The sequence below is a fragment of the Pteropus alecto genome, unplaced genomic scaffold (assembly GCF_000325575.1).
Source record: "Pteropus alecto unplaced genomic scaffold, ASM32557v1 scaffold43, whole genome shotgun sequence".
Taxonomy (NCBI): Eukaryota; Metazoa; Chordata; class Mammalia; order Chiroptera; family Pteropodidae; genus Pteropus; species Pteropus alecto.
In genome coordinates this window covers 7,852,491-7,869,594 of record NW_006435764.1, presented here as the reverse complement: position 1 = coordinate 7,869,594, position 17,104 = coordinate 7,852,491, and the positions used below count along the sequence as shown (strand labels likewise).

Below are 17,104 nucleotides of genomic sequence, written 5' to 3'. Positions count from 1 at the left end.
GGGCAGCATGGAGGAGATGAGGCCCCCGAGTTGGCAGAGGGGGGGCGTGTTGTGTGGCAAGCTTTGTGGAGTGATTGGAAATGGGGGAGGGGCGACGAGCAGACAGAGACCTCTTCTCTCCAAGCCTGCATCGCCATGGGTTGCATCAGCTCTGAGATCTCCGCCGCCTGGGGTTCAGGTGCCCTCCATGTGGTCATATTCGCGGTCAGAGCCAGATGGCAGGAAGCATAAGGAGTTGAATGTTCTGGGGAAATGCCTCCAGCCTCCAGCTCATTAGAGGACCCCTCGGTTGTGGGAGCAGAGCCCAGGGACCACCGCGCGTGGCTGCCTGCCAGCCCAATGCCCTGGCCTGCTGCACACCAGAGGGCAGGACGGGGTGAACCGAAACTCTGGGCAGCGCATCGCCGTTGGGGCAGATGGGCTGCCACGGTCCTCCGTTCTCATGGTGTTCCTCCAGGGCCGGGGGAACCAGGGCAATGCCCTTCCTGCCCTGCCGGCAGGAAGTGCTCCAGGAGCGTGATGGCCCCTGGGCACCAGGGCACCAGGGCACCAGGGCAGATGCCAGTACTGCCCCCTCTGCCTGTCCATTTGCGTGGGCCCGTAGACCAGAACGTCACAGACAGCACCCTCTCCCTTACTTCCCTGTCCCATCCGTCACCGCTGTCTGCTGAATCTCAGTCTGGGCCCCCACTGTTCCCCGCTCTGGTGTCCGCCTTGGCCCCTAGTTTCCCACTGGTCTCAGGATGAAGCTCAGACTCCAGGCCTGGCTCCCACGGCCCCGCCAGCCTTTCCGCCTCAGCCCTGGTCTCGGCTCCGTCCTCCGTGGTCCTCACACCTGGGCCCTCGCGCCGAGGGGCCCCTTCCACGTGGTCCCTCGCTGCCCTCTCCCCGTGGCCTCTTTATTCCAGCTTATCCTTTGGGTCTCAGCCTCAGCTCCCCATTCTCTGGGCAGCTGCCCCTCACCTCCCTACTCAGGCTCTGCTGAGACCCTCACCCTTTCCAAGCACACGTCACAGGATTTTTCGTCGTTGTCTCTGAAAATTAGCTTAAAGCCTCTCTTTCCTTCGGGCCTCTAAGCTCTTTTATTTATTTTATTTATGTCTTTTATTTATTGCCAGGGCCCCTGGCACATAGTTGGCACTCTGATCATTTATTGGATGGATGGAAATGGCTCCACGCGTGAATTAATTTTAACTGGACTTCCCCTGGGTTCGCACCGTCTAGTGCCCACCCCAGAGCCATTTTCAGTCTTTTCTCCTCTCAGATCCTGGCCCTGCCCTAAGCCAGGGAGCTTGGCACCAAGCCCTGGCCATGTGTGAGGGTTGGTATCCTCACTCTGCCGGGCCCCAGGCACCTCCTGTCCTGTGCTCCTGGGTCAGACCAGCCTGGGCCTTGGGGCCTGGGCCTACCTGGGTCTCTCGAGGAGGCAAGGGCTCTGTCTAAGAAGCATGCTACTAATGGAAGAGTGAACAGCTGCCTAACATTCTAACTGAGCCCGTCAAAGTAGAGTGCATCCCAGGGAGGCTGCCCCGGAGATGATAAATTTGGAAACCAGGTCGAGTTGGAGGGACAGTGGGACAGAGAAGCTGGGGGAGGGGGATCGAATGGCTTTGGAGAATTTGCCCCTGAACTTGAGGGAGGTGGTCTAGGCTGAGCCAGCAGCCTTGGCTGTATGTCCCCTGCAGGCTGGCCAGGTCTTTGCTCTCCAGGGACTCAGCATCCTCGTCACTTGCCATGAAGCTGGTAGAATCGCCAGTTGTAGGAGACCCAGGGTCATGGAAGAGTCAGGGTCTGGAAGCTGCGGCTGTCACCCTCAGTGCTTGGGTTTGCCTGCCCAAGGCCCTGCCCGGTGGAGATGGGCTCACAGGCCGCAAAGATGTGCTGGTCAGGCAGGCTCTGTCTGACATTGGCAAGGAGGGGCACCCAGAAGGCCCCAGAGCTCACAATTCTAGGACAGACACCTCCTGCAACATCCGGAGGCAGGAGTGGTATTTATAGCAGCCAGAGGCTGCCGAGGGTGGCGAAGTCAGCAGGAGCTATGGTGCAGGCCGTCCCCCTCAGGTCCCCGAGCCCTCACTGGCTCCCTCACACCCCTCCCCGCTCCAGAGCCTGCCTGGGACCAGCAGTGAAGGGCTGGGCCTGTGGGGAGGGCAGGTGCTCTCACCCTGCCTCTCCAAGCCCCAGAGGAGAGCAGGTGCCACTTTCTGCCTGGCAGGCGCCGCTGCCTCAGGCAGTCTGGCCAGGACCGTGTGTGTCCCCTGTCCCAGGTGGGTACCCCATTAGCACTCAGCGCACGGCCCTGCTGGTGTCTTGACGGCACTGTCTGATCTTGTTGAAAGGTTCATTCCCCAGAGTCACCAGCAACTTTGTCGACCTCCCTGGGGCTGGCAGGGGTCAGCAAAAGGCCTGCTTCATGCCTGCTACCAGCAGGCACTTAATGGGGCCACGGGCACCTGCCCTAGGTTGACTGGGGAGGCCCAGCCAAATGCCTGTTACCACGCTGCCGTGTCCCTGTTAAGTGGTAGCGGAGCGCAGCACGGGTCTGGAGGGCAGCAGTCCCAACCCGTGGTCACCAGGGTTGTGCCAGGCACGTGGCCTCAGCTCCACGTCCTGCCATATCCAGGGAGTAGGCCAGAAAGCAGAGGTAACAGAAATGATAGTGTGACAAGGCCGGGGCCCTGAGCCATGAGGGTGAGTCCTCTGGGTAGGAGTCCAAGGTCAAGCTTTCATCTACCCTCTCCCTCAGCCCCATCCAGGCCCCAACAGGCCGAGGTTGATGTTTATCAGGTGCCCGGTGGGGTCATCTCCATCATGGAGGCCTGGGCTCCCCTCCTGAGTTCCCCTCATTTTCAATCTCTGTTCCTACCCCCACCCACCCTGGCCTTTCTCCTTGGGGGCCTCCACGTAACAGGCGAGGCAGGTGTACCAGGAGTCCTCAGGAAAGGAGGCTGATCAACCAGGGTGGGAGTTTAAGGCCCACTGGCCCGAGCTGCGCCTGGGAGGAGCCCCTGGAGCGAGCGGGCCACCTGGAGAGGAGGAAGCCCCGGGCCCAGTCTCGCTCTGGGTGAACAGGTGGGAGACTAGATGGGAAGTGGACTAGCCCGCTGGCGGGGACGGAGGAGGGCAGTGATTGCTGGAGAGCTTTGCTGCCAATGGCTGGGAGTTTTAATCTTATGTAAAAGGCATTTAGGAGCCATAGTATGCTTTTGAGGAGGGGGTTTATTTAATTAAAATTGTGAACTGTGTGTACTTGGAGCTAATGCTCTGAGCGCCCCCCCACCCCAGCTCTCAGCACTCGACAGCTTGGAACCCACTTTGTCCTCACAGCAGCCCCACGGTCATCACTATCCCGCTTTCTAGACGAGGAAGCAGTAGTTGATTCATCCTGGGAAGCAGCCTCTGCATTGTACTTGGGAGGTCGTGGCTCTGTGGACATGTGAGTGAACAGAGGCACTGGGACCAGAGCTGGGTCTGTACTGTCCTCCACCCAGTAGCCGAGGGCCTCTGGAGGTCACATGCGGGAACCCCCTTCTTGGAGGTCTGTGGTCACTTGTGCTTAGGTCCAGCTCTGTCATGCCCAGGGAGGTGGGAGGGAGTTGGGTGGCCTGAGGGACAAAAGAGTCAGCTATGGGCCCCGGTCTCCGAACTCCTGGCTTCATGTTTTCTGTGACCCCTTCGCCCTTGTGGCTCGGGCCAGGGCAGAAGACATGTATGATGCCTGAACTAGCTGGGGGCTCCGGCCCAGAGCTCCAAGGTTCTCGCCTCAGCCAACCTGAACCGGAACAGCAGGTAGAACTCCAAAAGTCAAGGCCAGAATGGACCCAAGAGGTCATCCTGTCCGGTATCTCTCAAACATTTTTGAGCTCGGAAACTGTTTAGTTCAAACACGATGTTACAAGGAATCCAACGTGTAGAACAGCTGAAGGCTGCTCTGCCTGGCATCACCTGCCAGCCCCAGCCTGCTATGACTACCTCCCCTCATCTGGGGATTCCTGAGAGTCCCCAGAAACCCACTTTGAAGAGCACTGACACCCCCTCATTGGGCGCAGGAGAGGAGGGCCACGGTGGGGGGTGGCACACACCAACCTCCACCCGTGCTCTGTTGGGGCAGGGGATGTCGGCCCTTCCTGTCACATGCGGGAACTCTGCTGACCTCCCCTGGGAAAGAGCTCCTTTTACGTGGTCACTTGATCCCTGCCCGCTTCTGTGATGCCCAGGGAATGGTCGAAGTGAAACTCAATAGCGAGCAGCAGACCTGTGCCCTAGATGACCACACTGCCCAGGGAGGCGGCCGCTCTGTGGACCTGTGGCCCAGGCAGCCTCCCAGAGTTGGAGGCGTTTCCCCCGATGCAGGCCAGACCCTGAGGCCCGACCCACATCCTCAGGAGGCCCGACAGGACAGGACCTTGGTGGCACAGGGTACGCTGGGCGTGGGGGTGGGAGAGGTGTCAGGCTAGGTGTGCCCACTTAGCATCCTCATTAACGGCCTCGTTAGGGGGCTCCTAATGAAGTGTAAGGTGCTAATTTCTCTAGGAGGTGTTGCCAGCACCAGGGCGGGAGCCTTTGCTGAGGAAGCTCTGAGAAGCTGCTGAGCACTGCAGATGAACTGCCTGGTGGGGGGCTCCCAGCAAGTGGCTTGCAGGAGCGCAGAGGCTCTGGGGGAGGCTGGGGCTGGGGAGTGGGGGTGGGGTGGATTGTAGGATGCTGGCTGTGCAGGTGGGCATGAGCCTGCAGTAGACACCCCGAAACTCCGAGACACAGATGGATGTGGGGCATTTCAGAAGGAGCACAGGTGTGGCCCTGGGCTGAGCTCCATAGTCCCAGCCGACCTGTGGGAAGGTGATTCCCATCTCGCTGGCTCATCGTGCATTAGGGAGGCAGGGCCAGCAAAGCCCCCGCCTGGGCAGGCAGGCTCCTAGGAGATGCTGCTACCCCTGCCTGAGAAGGTAGGTCAGGGCACTGCGCATTGGCCAGGGTGAGGGTAGGTGTGGGTCAGCCTGGTCACCAGGGGTGAGGAGAAGGGCCTTTCTGTGTGAGAGGGTTGACTTAGATCACAGAGAGATCGGCGCCTCTGCCACACCTTAGGGGCAGGGACTCGGTGCAGCAAGCAAACGATCTGAGCATCTCGGGAGAGGTGATTAATAAATAATAATGATGGAAACTAAAACTTTCTGTGAGCTGAGTGTTCAGTGTGCTTGTTTCATTTACTTCCCGTGACTCTGTGAAGCGGATACCTTCATCATCCCATTTTGCAGATGAGGAACCTAAGGCTCAGAGAAGTGAAGGTCACAGACGACAGGAAATGACAGAACCAAGATTCAAACCCAGAGTTGCCCCACTCCAGGGCCCAGGAAAGGCAGCGCTGGGCTCACTGGGTGGCCACCACCTCGGCGAGAGGGGGTGTTCCTGGGCAGAGCAGGGTAAGGACATGTCAGGGCACGAGGGGACGTGAGCACAGGGGTGGCATAGAAGTACTTGGTCCAAATAGATGAACCTGGCATGGGTGTCCCCTGCCTTTGTCCTCCTCAGGTGGGCAGGACAAAAGGGCCCGGGGCTTGGAGACCCAGGCTGCTGGGCAGTACCTATCAGGAGGCCAGCTGAGCCCACCCCTCAGGGCTGCTCCAGGGCACCAGAATGACTGTGGAACAAGGGTCTATTCTTAGTTTCAGGAAAATTAAAGAGTCAGCAAGGAGGAATTCGAAAACAAAACCTGGCCTGGCCAGAGCCGGGAGAACCCCTTCCATTGTTGGAAACAGGTGCGTTCCAGGCCCACTAGGTGAGCCCTAGTGTGAACGCCTCCCACGCCAGGGAGGACCAAGGGAGGGGGCCTGGCCTGGCTGCCGGGGAAGGTCCCTCAGCCCTGCAGCGCCCGCCCCCACCCCCCTCCTGGTACAACTAGCAGGAAACGAAAGGCCCCAGTAGATTCCCAGGGAGCTGGCTGGTATCAGTGACAGGGCCGGTGGCAGATGGCAAGTTCTGCCTGCTGTAGACGAGTGGAAAATAATGAGCGTGAGAAGAGAAGCTGGAGCCTCCGTGATAAATGGAACCCCGATGAGTGCCCCTCGGGAGGGCCTGGGAGCCCAGATCTGGCCCTGCAGCTTACTTGCTGAGTGACCTTGGACAAGTCACTTAATGTCTCTGGGCCTCGGTTTCCTCATCCATGACATGGGGATAGGAATAGCACTTACCTCATAGGGGTGTTAGAAAGATGAAAGGCGGTGATATTCTGATATTCGTGAACTGCTTGATACAGTATCCGGCATGTAGTAAATGTTGCATAAGAACTATTTAAAAATAAGCAGGTGGCGGAGTAACCGTTGGAGCTGTTTCCGGGTGTAGCCCAGGGTGGCCGTAGGCGTGGCCCCCAGCCGTTGGCACTGCTCCTTTTCGCCTTCTTCCCCGAGGTCTGCGCCCGGCCCCCAGGGTGCTCTTTTGTGGGGAGGGGGCTCCAGCCAGCACGCACGCCGATGCGGAGAGACGGAAGAGGAACCTGGCTGCGGGGCCTGCCGTGGCCCTCGTAGGTTGAATGACCTCTTGGAGCCTCAATTTCCCCATCTGTAACACGGGAACAGGGTTATAGTGAGGAGCATAGGAGGGGCCTCCCCGGCCCTTCAAGGCCACCCTAATAGGATGGTGGGGCAAGTGCTTGTGGTGCCCCCCTCCGGCCCCTGCCCCCGCTCCAGCACGTCATTGCGGTCCCAGGGCCTGGGCATGTGAGGACCCATCTTGAGCTGAAATCCGGCCTGGCCCTGGGCGGGCTCGGCTCTGCCTTCTGCTCCGGCACAGCTGACGTGAGAAAAGCAACAGCTTTCGGCCCCTAACTTGGGCGGCGCACGCCTGGGCACAGGCTGGTGGCACACGCGGCCCCCAGCCCACACGTGCCTTCTCTCCGTCACCTCCCTCGCCGCCTTCCCCCTCCCCGTGCCTCCCAGAGCCCAGCCTCCATGCGGGGCTGCACACCTGGGAGGGAGAAGGGTGCTCAGGGAGGAGGGAACACGTGGGGCTTGTGTCTGTGTGCGTGGGAACGAGGCGTCGGACTGACGGCAGACTTTTCTCCTTTCAAGTAACTCACGGAGGCTGCGTGAGATCCCAGGTCTGTCTCGTCCTTGTCACGGGATCTTCGGGCAAATAGCGCGTCTCTCTGAGCCTCAGTTTCCTCATCCGTAAAGCTCTACCCCTGTGGCCTGATGAGGCTGTAAAGATGACCCAGATTTTAGCTCTGGGCTCTCTCCTGGCTGGCTCCACAGCCTGCTCACCTCAAGGCAGACGGTGGAACAACCCCGGGCTCAGTGTTCCTCATCCACAGAGTGTGGCCGATACCCTCACTCCCACATGGTGTGACAAGGACCCAGAGAGCTAGCTCTTCGTGGGCCCTGAGGCCTTGCCTCGCCACTCAACAGGGGACGTTTGAAGCCAGCTCCTAGGTTCAGAAACAGGCCTTATCTGAATCCTACTCCTCAGAAGCGACATGTAGCAGGCTGTGTGATCTGGGGCAAGTCACCTCACCTCATCTGTAAAATACGGGTGACAGTTCCTATCTCACTGAGTGGGTCTAAGGAGAAAGTTATGTTTGTGAGGGGCTTAGATGTGGCCCAGGACATGGTAATAAGCAAGTGACAAATACTACAGCTTTGTCCCCAACTTACAGGTGGGCTGACCTCTCGTCCCCGCCATCACCTTGGAACTCTGAAACTGCCCTGCAGCATCAAGAAATGATTCTAGTTATGATGTGCTCTCAGCCTCAGAAGTGAGCAGAGAGGCTGACCAGCTCCCTTACCGGCCCTGCACCTAAGGAGTGGAGGAGCTAGGAATGAACCCCAGCCCGGACACCACTACACAGAGCAGGAGCCATCTGCCCACCCAGCTGGGCCAGAGGGGCCCGGTTGGTGAGCCCGCCCCAGCTAGGATGGCCTCTGGGGCCAATGCGCACCCTACGGGCTGCCCGGGCCCAGCTGTACTGTGGTCAGTCCCCTTCCACCTGTCGGATGTGCCCCCTCTCCCCGGACTAGACAGGCTCCAGCACCCAGCACAGAAACACTTGGAGTCAGACAGACCGAGAGGGCCTAGCAGGCAGCCGGGGCCCGTCCCTGTCACCTTTTCTGGGGCACCTTCCAGTTTCAGAGCCTTTTCACGGAATGGCATTCCTCCTGGGGCGGGAGCCCTGGGCTCTCCACCGGGGCAGCAAGGACCCGAGCTCCCCGCAGGGCTGAAAGAGCCCTCGTGGACACCCCAGTTTCCCTTTTTGCTCTGGCCACCAGGAAGTTTGGAGTCGGATGCCGGTTTTACAGGTAGCGACTGTGTGGGCCTTTCTATCTCGCACCTGTGCAACGACTCCCCCCACCTTCTATCTTAATTTCCTTATCTTTTGTTTTGAGGTTCGTTTTCAAATTTATACTCTACCTTTTCATTGTTTGTGGTTCCTACAAGGCACACTGAGCCTTTTTTTTTTTTTTTGGTGAATACAGATAAATAGTAACATATATATCAACTATCAGAAAGACAAGCCTCCCATTGGTCTCTGCTCCTGATTCTTCGGAAGAGGGCAGTGACTCTCTGGCCTGGGGACACTGCTCTTAGTCTGGAACTGGCAGCTCTAGGCTGTAGCTAGACCTGCCCTGGTCACCAGCCTCAGCAGGTAGGGGCCCAGGAGGCCCAGGGAGGATGGGCTTGAGTCTGAGACAGGCGTATCTCCTTTGCCAGCCGAGCTGCAGAGCGATGAGGACCCTGCCCGAGGCTGGTGGAGAACCAGCCCCAGGTGACTGAAACCGTACAAATGGCCACTGCCTTCTCACAGATTGATCCCCAGTGAGGGTGCTCATGTGGATTTTGCCAGCTTCCAAGAGGGTTATGCATCTTCAAGGGAGTGGAAGAGAGGATCTCAGCCCAGCCTCCCTGGGGTGACACTCTGTTAGTGGTAGTGTCTCTTGAGGTGTTTGAGTGGATGTGCCGGGAGGAAGGTGAAGTGGGGGGGGCACTCAGGGACTCTCGGACTGTCAGCAGGGAAAGCTGGGAGCCTCTGAGGCCTTCCTCAACCTCAGTTTCCTCACCCATAAAAGGGGGTGTTGGGACTCTTTCTGGGGCCCTTTCTAATTGGCATTCCTACGTTAGGCAGGCTTTGGATGGCAGCAGGAAGGACCTCTGTCGCCTGCCTGCTCAGCCCCCTGCTTCTCTGGAGGTACTGGGGCAGAGGCTCTGAGCCTCAGTTTCCTCGTTCGTCAATAGTAACAATAATAGAAGAACCAGCATGTGCTGAGCACTTACTATGTGACAGGTGCTGTCTTAAGTATATGACTCACTTAACTCTCATGGCAGTTCTGAAGCAGGTACTATTCTTAGCCTCGTTTTAGAAGTGAGGACCTAAGGCAAAGAGAAATTAAGTAACTTGACCAAGGTCACACAGCCAGGGCTCAGACATAGTCCGTTTTTAGAGCATGTGGAGAGAGCGATGCTGTCGCCCACATCACTGCTGAGAAGATGGAACGGGATTAGTCCAGGACTTGGGACACAGAAGATGTGCAGCTGACGTCAGAAACATCCCTGTGGCCTGGACCTGACTGTCATCCCTTCAAGCTCAATCTCCAGCCCATCCCTGGGCCCAGATACCAGAGGCTACCTCTGGCCAGGTGGGCTGACCTAGAAGCTGGAGGTGACACTGTTCGGGTCTCCCACAGCACATCATCCTATCCCCTGTGGCCACAAGTTTCAGGCTGACTCAGGTGGCCTGGCCCCATCGCAGGCAAGCAAGGTGACCTCCCATTTCCACATGGCTGGAACTCTGTGCTGGGCCATCCAGTCGGTGGACGCAGCAGCCCACACCCTCCTTCCTCCCACGGAAGCTCTTGGCACCTGTCAGCTGAGACCCATTGCCGAGGGACTCTTCCCCGAAACCTGCTCCCAGAGCCAAGCCCAGAGGGACCTTGGGATTAGTGACGAGTCCCAGCCTGGGGCACTTTAGGCAACAGTCCCCTGAGGCCCCCAGCGGGGCTCGTCACCCAGTCAGGGTTCGTATCTGCTCAGTCCAGCTCTTTCCCATCAGCTGCAGCCAGTGGTGGGCAGCAGCAGCACCTGCGCAGACCCCAGCACCCTGTCACCATCCCCCTGCCGAGAATTCTCCAGAAGCCTCTGAGGCCTTCCTGTGAATATGAGGCCAGCTCTGTGAATATGAGGCCACCACGGATAGGAGGCCTGTGCAAACCCTCTCATGACGTCATCCCAGTCAGTTCTCCATACAGCCTTCTGAGGGGGCGGGGGTCTCCCCGTTCTGCAGATGAAGACACTAAAGCCGTAGGACAGTTAAGGTGGCCAGAGGAGGGGAGATGGTCCCCTGAGCGGGCAGCCGAAGCACTGGGATGGGTCGTTTCCCAAAAAGCCAAGGGGGTGAGCTAAGAGGGCCCTTATGACAGGGAGGGGCTTCCTCAGGGGAGCTGGGGCTGCTTCCAGGGGTGGGGCGGTGGTTCGGGGCAGCTGAGGCGGCTCATCAGGGGAGGGGCGGTGTTCGAGGTTGGATGTGCTCACGCTCCAGGGGCACGAGGGTGGTGTGAAGGTGAAAGACACTGCAAGGCCTGGCCCTTGGGGACTCTGGGTTGAGCTGGGGCAGGAACGGGCAGCGAGGAAGCAGCTGGTTTACTGTAAGTGTGCCCAGGGGGACGCTGCAGTGAGGGGTCCCAGGCTCCCGTAAGGGGGAGGCATGTTCTGCCTGAGAAGGGTGGGGTGGCAGGGGCAGACAGGGAGGGTTTCCAGGGAGAGCCTAGAGAGATGGGGAGGGCTGTGACGGGCAGAGGAACAAGGGTAAACAAAGCACGAACTTCCCAATGAGGTGATTTTAGGGAGCAGCACGTTTTGGGGGGGAATCAGGAAAGGAGGTTGGGCAGTATGAGAAGGGGCCGGAACACCTCTCCAGCCAGAAGGAATTCACTGGTGGGTTGCTGGAGTCTGTCCCCGGGGGTTGGGCCGTATCATCTGCTCCGGGACTCAGAGAGGGCTAGGCACCTGCCCAAGGTTGCACAGCCTGCCTCCCGATGATGACGGAGGCCCTTAGCCACTTCCTGAGGGGCTTGGACTTCATCCTGCAGGCCACAAGGAGCCAGGAAGATTTTTAAAGTAGGCGACAGCATGTACATTCTTAAGAAGAGTTTTGCATTTTTAGAAAGAGGAACTCCCAGAATGGTTAATACTTAGCCCAGGGGCCTGAATCATCAGCAAGGAACTTGGGTTTTGTGGGTGAGAGAAGAAAGGGGCCCCCTAGGACCGCTCAAGTCTCCTCATCCATGTGAGGGGGTCCGGGCATCTCCTTCATTACTGCCTGGTCTGGGGGCAGAGCCAGAGGCATGGGGAGCCCACCCCCGCCCTCATGCCTGTTACTCCCTGCTGGAGGTGCCATGCCCACTCTCGGGGGTAAGGAAGGGGAGGCTGTGTGCCCCTCTCCCCACGTGGAGGTTGGAGGGCACCGACCCTGTGCCCTGGGGTAGGAGAGCCAGGGGAGGTGCTTTGTAACAGCCCCACACCAGGAAGCACCCTCTGCCCTCCCCCCTCCTGAGACATTTCCTCCAGATGAAATCACACCCGTATCAGGGGAACAGGCCCCCATTGTGAAGGGCTGGGGTCCTGAGAGAAAGGGCGTCTTTCAGGCCCTTAAAAATAGCAGCCCTGAGATTTATGAATCCGCATGGACTGGAGTTGTCCCATCCTCCGCCCAGCACCAGCACAGGCTCTTGTCACATGCACCCCAGACCGTGACCTGTTGGTGACCAGCTGGAGAATCCACCAGCCCAGGCGGGGAGGGGTTCATGAGCCTTCCCTCTGCGAAGACCCTAAGACCGGCACCGGCGTTAACCGGAACAGCGAGGGCCTCTGAGAGTTCTCCCATGTGGTCCTCGCCAGAGCTTTAGCAGATGGGGATAATCGACGTTTTACAGATGAGGAAACTGAGGCACAACTAGTAAGTCACACATCGGTGGGTGGTGGATTCTGGGTTCAAAGCCAGGCAGCCTAGACTCCCAGCACTGTGCCTGGGGTTCTGCGTCCTGGGCCCAGGCTGGAGGGGCACTGGGACCCCACTGGGGTCCACACGAGCTAGATGGGCACTGGTACTGACGACGGCTGTCGGCCTCAGGCTACGGGCAGAGGCTGCCACCGGCCACATCACTCCAGGGTCTTGACAGATCTTCAGCCCCCTCTGAGGGCGGGGGGCTGGGCTGGCCCCACTTCTCCAGCAGGGCCTTGTGCATGGGGGAGCTGCGTGTGAGTTTGAGGAGGATGCGTGAATGGTATGTGTTCGCCATTCTAGACTCCAGGAGGCGAGGGCGAGAGGCGATTGGGAGGGCCTCCCCTGGGGCCCACCTGAGAGCCAGACGTCTTGGGCTGCTGATGGGCAGGGTTCTTGCCTACCAAGGGGCTGGCGCTCCCCTTTGCCAGAGTCTGGCCTGGTTAGCACAGGAGACGGAGCTACGGCACCTGCTGGGACTGTGCTGGCCCCCGACCTCTTCGTCATTTTTGTCATGAGAGGTGGCCCCTACGCCCCACCTTACCCTCTGAAAGCCACATGGAGACAGGGAGGGGCCGCAGAGAACGGGGGACAAAACCCCAGCCGTTGGCAGCTCTGTCCTGCCCCAGCCCCCCTGCCACTCACCGGGCCCCAGCCCCTCCCATCCCATCCTCTCTAGCTGAAGCTGACACTGTCAGTCACTTGTCACAGACACACCCTCAGCCCCGGCCACCACAGCACGCGGCTCCTGTGCTCGCCATCCGCCCCTGCTTCCCGGATCCATGCTCCGACTCCTCCTCGGAGAGAGAGTGGGATGATGTCACTTCCTGAGGGTGGGGGGAGGAGGAGGCACGACCCCGGCAGGCTAGCCCGCCAGCCCGCCCGCCAGGCCACCAGCTCGCCCGGAGCTGCCCGGCAGCGGCTAGATGAAGTGGCTGCAGCGGGGAGAGGGAGGTGGAGACAGGCCGGGCTGGGCGTGCTGGCCGGCCCCTGGCCCACCCCGAGGGCTGTGCCCACCAGCGGGGGGAGCCTTGCCCACTCCCTTCCTGAGTGATGCCGGTCTCTGTGGATACTCGTGTTCCCTGGAGCCATCACAGGGAGAGGAGGACTTGCCACCTGCCCCTGGACCAGGTGCCATGTAAGCCTCTGCCAGCCTGGGGACAGCCACCCACCACAGCAGGGTCTTCTATGCACCGTTCAGCGTAGGCCTGGCCCTGGAGCCCCTCACTGGGGTCTCTGGACCAAACCCCTGTGGGGGCCTCCCAGCCCGCTCCACTCCCCTTGTTCCCTGGGCTCTAGGGAGTGGGACTCCCGATTCCTGGACACTCTTCGCTGAGCTTGCCTGTGGCTAATTCGAACTCTGTGACTTCAGAGAGTTGGGAACCGGGCAGCGAAGTCTTCTTGGTTTAGGGTGGGTGTGGGAGCTGTGGCTACCGCGAGGGTGGGTGAGGCTGCGGGGCTCACCTACTGCCCTTCTAGCAGGGGGGCTGGGTACCCCAGCCATGCTCTTGATCCTGGATCTCAACCGTGCTCTTCCCTACCAAGAGGAGTAGCTGTGGCTGGGAATTCTGGCGGGTGGGTGCAAAACCAAGTCAAAGCATGCTCTTTGGGTTCTAGCAAAGCGAGAAACTGCAGACCTAATTCAATAAATATTTACTAAGCACCTGCTATGGGCCGGGCACTCTCCCTTCCATACGGGCCGTGCCCTCACCCCGAGCTGGCTCCAGGCCTTCAGACTTCCAGCTGCCCTGCCCTACTTGTGTGGGAGGAGGGGAGCGGGGGGCGGGTCAGGCTCATGCTTGGTCTGGGAAGCCCCCACCCCACCCCAAGGACTGTGTGTACTAGGCCAGGTCTCTTTGAGGAAAGGCAGAAGGAGGGCTGGGGGAGCTCCCCTGATCCCATGTAGGGGAGGCAGGGGGTGAGCCCAGGCCTTCGGTGGAGCTGAGCAGTTACTGTTGGGGTAACCCCAGGCAGAGCCAATCCCAAGGGGCCAGTGCCAGTCTTAGGGGCTGGAGAAACCTCAGGGGTGAGGCCGAAGCCAGGGTCTCGCTGCTAAAGTCCCTTATGTGGGCTTTGGGAAGCGGGTATGGCGGAGGTGGGTCCTGCCCAAGATTGGGTCAGCATTTGCGGTAACCTGGAAGCCTCTGGGCTGTGGGAGCAGGGAGAGATGCCTGTGTTGCTGGGCATACCTGGCCAGGTGCGGTGGTCCTGGGTGCCATGGTGGCCCAGCCAGCCACAAGGTTCTCTGCTTTTTTGCAGGAGGTGAGCGCCAGGCCCGCTGAGCCTCCTCAGAGCCGCCAGCCATGCCCGGGATTGTGGTGTTCCGGCGGCGCTGGTCTGTGGGCAGCGATGACCTCGTCCTGCCGGCCATCTTCCTCTTCCTCCTGCATACCACCTGGTGAGTCTTGGAGCCACGCCACCCGCCCGGGTTTGAGGAGAAAAGCTACACGGAGTCTTTCCAGCCATCTGTCCTGACCCTGTCTGTCGTGCTCCCAGCTCCCAGCAGGCGGTGCCTGAAACATACAAACCCTTAGGCGATTCCCACGTGGAGCCCAGGGACCTCACCTGGCCGCCGCCGGACCTGAGCCCAGCACTGGGCAAAGCTGCCGCTGCTGTCTCCCCACTGCTGGCAGCTGGGCTCCCAGCTCTTGCTTCCTGTCCCTGGCCATCCGTGTCCTCGGAGGCACTCTCTGCCAGGTGGACAGTGGCCCTATACCACTGGGTCCAGGCTGGGCCGGGCTGTGGGAGGGGCACGGGCTGCTGGCTCCTCTCACGTGCGTGTCCCTTATAGGTTTGTGATCCTGTCCGTGGTGCTCTTCGGCCTGGTCTACAACCCGCACGAGGCCTGCTCCCTGAACCTGGTGGACCACGGCCGCGGCTACCTGGGCATCCTGCTGAGCTGCATGATCGCCGAGATGGCCATCATCTGGCTGAGCATGCGGGGGGGCATCCTGTACACGGAGCCCCGCGAGTCCATGCAGTACGTGCTCTACGTGCGCCTGGGTAAGGGCCGCCCGCCTCGGAGGGGTCTGCTCAGGCCACGCCCACCCCCGCCCTCCACCTGTGCGCCGTCGCGCCTTCCGCCAACATTTGATGGGCACGCGCAGTGGGCCCGCGGCGAAGCAGCGGGCTTACTGGTTTACTTTCTAGACCAGCGGCAGGCAGACTGCGGCCCCGGGGGCCAAATCTAGCCCGACGCCTATTTTTGTAAATAAAGTTTAAATGGAGCCTGGCCACACTCATTGGTTTATGTCCGTCCTGTCTCTGGTTGCTTTTGTGTGACGAAAGCAGAGCTGAGTAGCTATGACGGAGCGTGCAACCCACAGAGTTGAAATATTTACTCTGTGGCCTTCGCAGACACCTGTTCTGGGCCACGCGCCCCTTTTCAGCTGCTGTGTGGCCCCTCACAAACAGCCCTGTCTTGGGAAGCCCTCAGGGACCTGAACCCACTCCCAGGAGGGCCAGCCTGTGTCCCCCTGGGCTTCCCCGATGGCTCCCTTGTGCGTCTATGGACAGCACTGAGCCCAGGGAGCTGAATCCGTGTCCTCAAGGTCACACAGCCAGTGTGCGAGTGTCAGAGCTGAGATCTGAACCCAGGCCGTCTGGCTCTCAGCTAACACTGTGCTGCCGGTGGATGGGGGAGGGGAGGCCAAATCCCCACCCCATCTTGGCTCGGCCCTGAGCTCAGTGCTCTGGCCCCGCTGAGCAGGGTGCTTGAGCAGGCCACGGGGGGCCCCTCCTTCCTGACTCAAGTGCCGGAAGCCCTGAAAGGGACACCCTCTTATCTGATTCTCGCACAGTAATGGAATGTAGACATTGTCACCCCCTTTTACAGATGAGGAAACAGAGGCTGAGAGAGGTTAGCTAACTTGCCTAAGATGCGTCTGATTCCACAGTCCGTGGGTATAACTCTAAAATCCTGAAACGACTGTTCATCGTCAGCTTTTCCAGGCACCTTCTCAGGGAGGTTTTGGGGCCGGCGGGCGCATTACGACAGGGTGGAGTTGGGGGGACAGCTGCGCTCCTTGAGCCCTCTCCTCCACGAGGCGGGTCTGATGCCCCTGCTGCTGAGCGGCGGAGGCCCTGCGGTAGGAGGGGCCGGGCCGAGGTTCCAGGGCCCTTCCCAGCGGCAGGCGGCAGTCGGCGGCCGTCCTTCAGCCAGCGCCCGCTCTCCTTACAGCCATCCTGGTGATCGAGTTCATCTACGCCATCGTGGGCATCGTCTGGCTCACTCAGTACTACACCTCCTGCAACGACCTCACTGCCAAGAACGTCACCCTCGGTAAGTCAGCCAGCCCTTGGGGTAGAAGGGACGGAATCGGTTTGGAGAAGAGGAAGCTCAGGCACCACCAGTGGGAAAGTTTCTGTAAGGGCACCCGGCAGCTTGGCTGGCCTCCATTCTTGTGGCCTGCCACCTACCTCAGGGGACTCTGGACTGAGGGTGCAGCAGCAGGCATAGGGCTGTCCAGGGCAGCAGTTGAGGGCCCCTCAGCATCTCGTGGAAACCTACAGAGCCACCTGCTCTGTGCCAAGGCTGGGCCTTGGCCAAGGTCGTGGCTCAGCGAGGGGGCGACCACGTGGTCGGAGCCAGGGGCCAGGGGCGGCTGCACCCTGCTGTTGGGTGCCAGAAACGGTCGTGGGCAGGGAGACTCCAGCGCCCCTTCCTTCAGGGCTGTCGAGCCGGGGAGGTGTCCCCAGGACCTCCAACTCTCGCTTCTTACTGCTGCCCCCACAGGGATGGTCGTCTGCAACTGGGTGGTCATCCTGAGTGTCTGCATCACCGTCCTCTGCGTCTTTGACCCCACTGGCCGCACCTTCGTCAAGCTGAGGGCCACCAAGAGGAGGCAGCGCAACCTGCGTACCTACAACCTGCGGTCAGTCGGCTGGGTAGTGGGCGGTCCCCTGTGAGATTCGCTGACAGGCAGGCAAGGCTGGCTGCACATCGCCCAAACTATACATCTCAGCCTGTGTGTGAGGCGTGGGCATTGGTCCAAGGCTTAGCCTCCCCCTGCCTCAGTTTCCTGATCTGTAAAGTGGGAATAACGGCAAGTCCTGCCTCACGCTGCCGTTATGAGATTTACCTTAGATAATATGTGCAGAGTGGTTAACACCGATCACACC

At 60.0% G+C, this 17,104-nt stretch overlaps 1 protein-coding gene across 5 annotated transcripts in view; it reads left to right on the top strand.

The window, feature by feature from the left end:
• The first annotated feature begins 10,827 nt into the window (after positions 1–10,827).
• Positions 10,828–17,104, top strand: part of DAGLA (diacylglycerol lipase alpha) — a 28,521-nt gene continuing 22,244 nt past the window's right edge. The window contains exons 1-6 of one of the 5 annotated variants that reach the window (XM_025046257.1): positions 10,828–11,938; positions 14,243–14,381; positions 14,775–14,986; positions 15,819–15,842; positions 16,164–16,265; positions 16,719–16,857. In XM_025046257.1, the coding sequence (XP_024902025.1) occupies positions 14,287–14,381; positions 14,775–14,986; positions 15,819–15,842; positions 16,164–16,265; positions 16,719–16,857 (572 nt within the window). In that variant the 5' untranslated portion in view covers positions 10,828–11,938; positions 14,243–14,286. Of the gene's footprint in view, positions 11,939–12,803; positions 13,122–13,461; positions 13,559–14,242; positions 14,382–14,774; positions 14,987–15,818; positions 15,843–16,163; positions 16,266–16,718; positions 16,858–17,104 lie in introns of those variants that run through there. The other 4 variants (XM_025046258.1, XM_015588897.2, XM_025046259.1 and 1 more) reach the window with 4 other exon arrangements.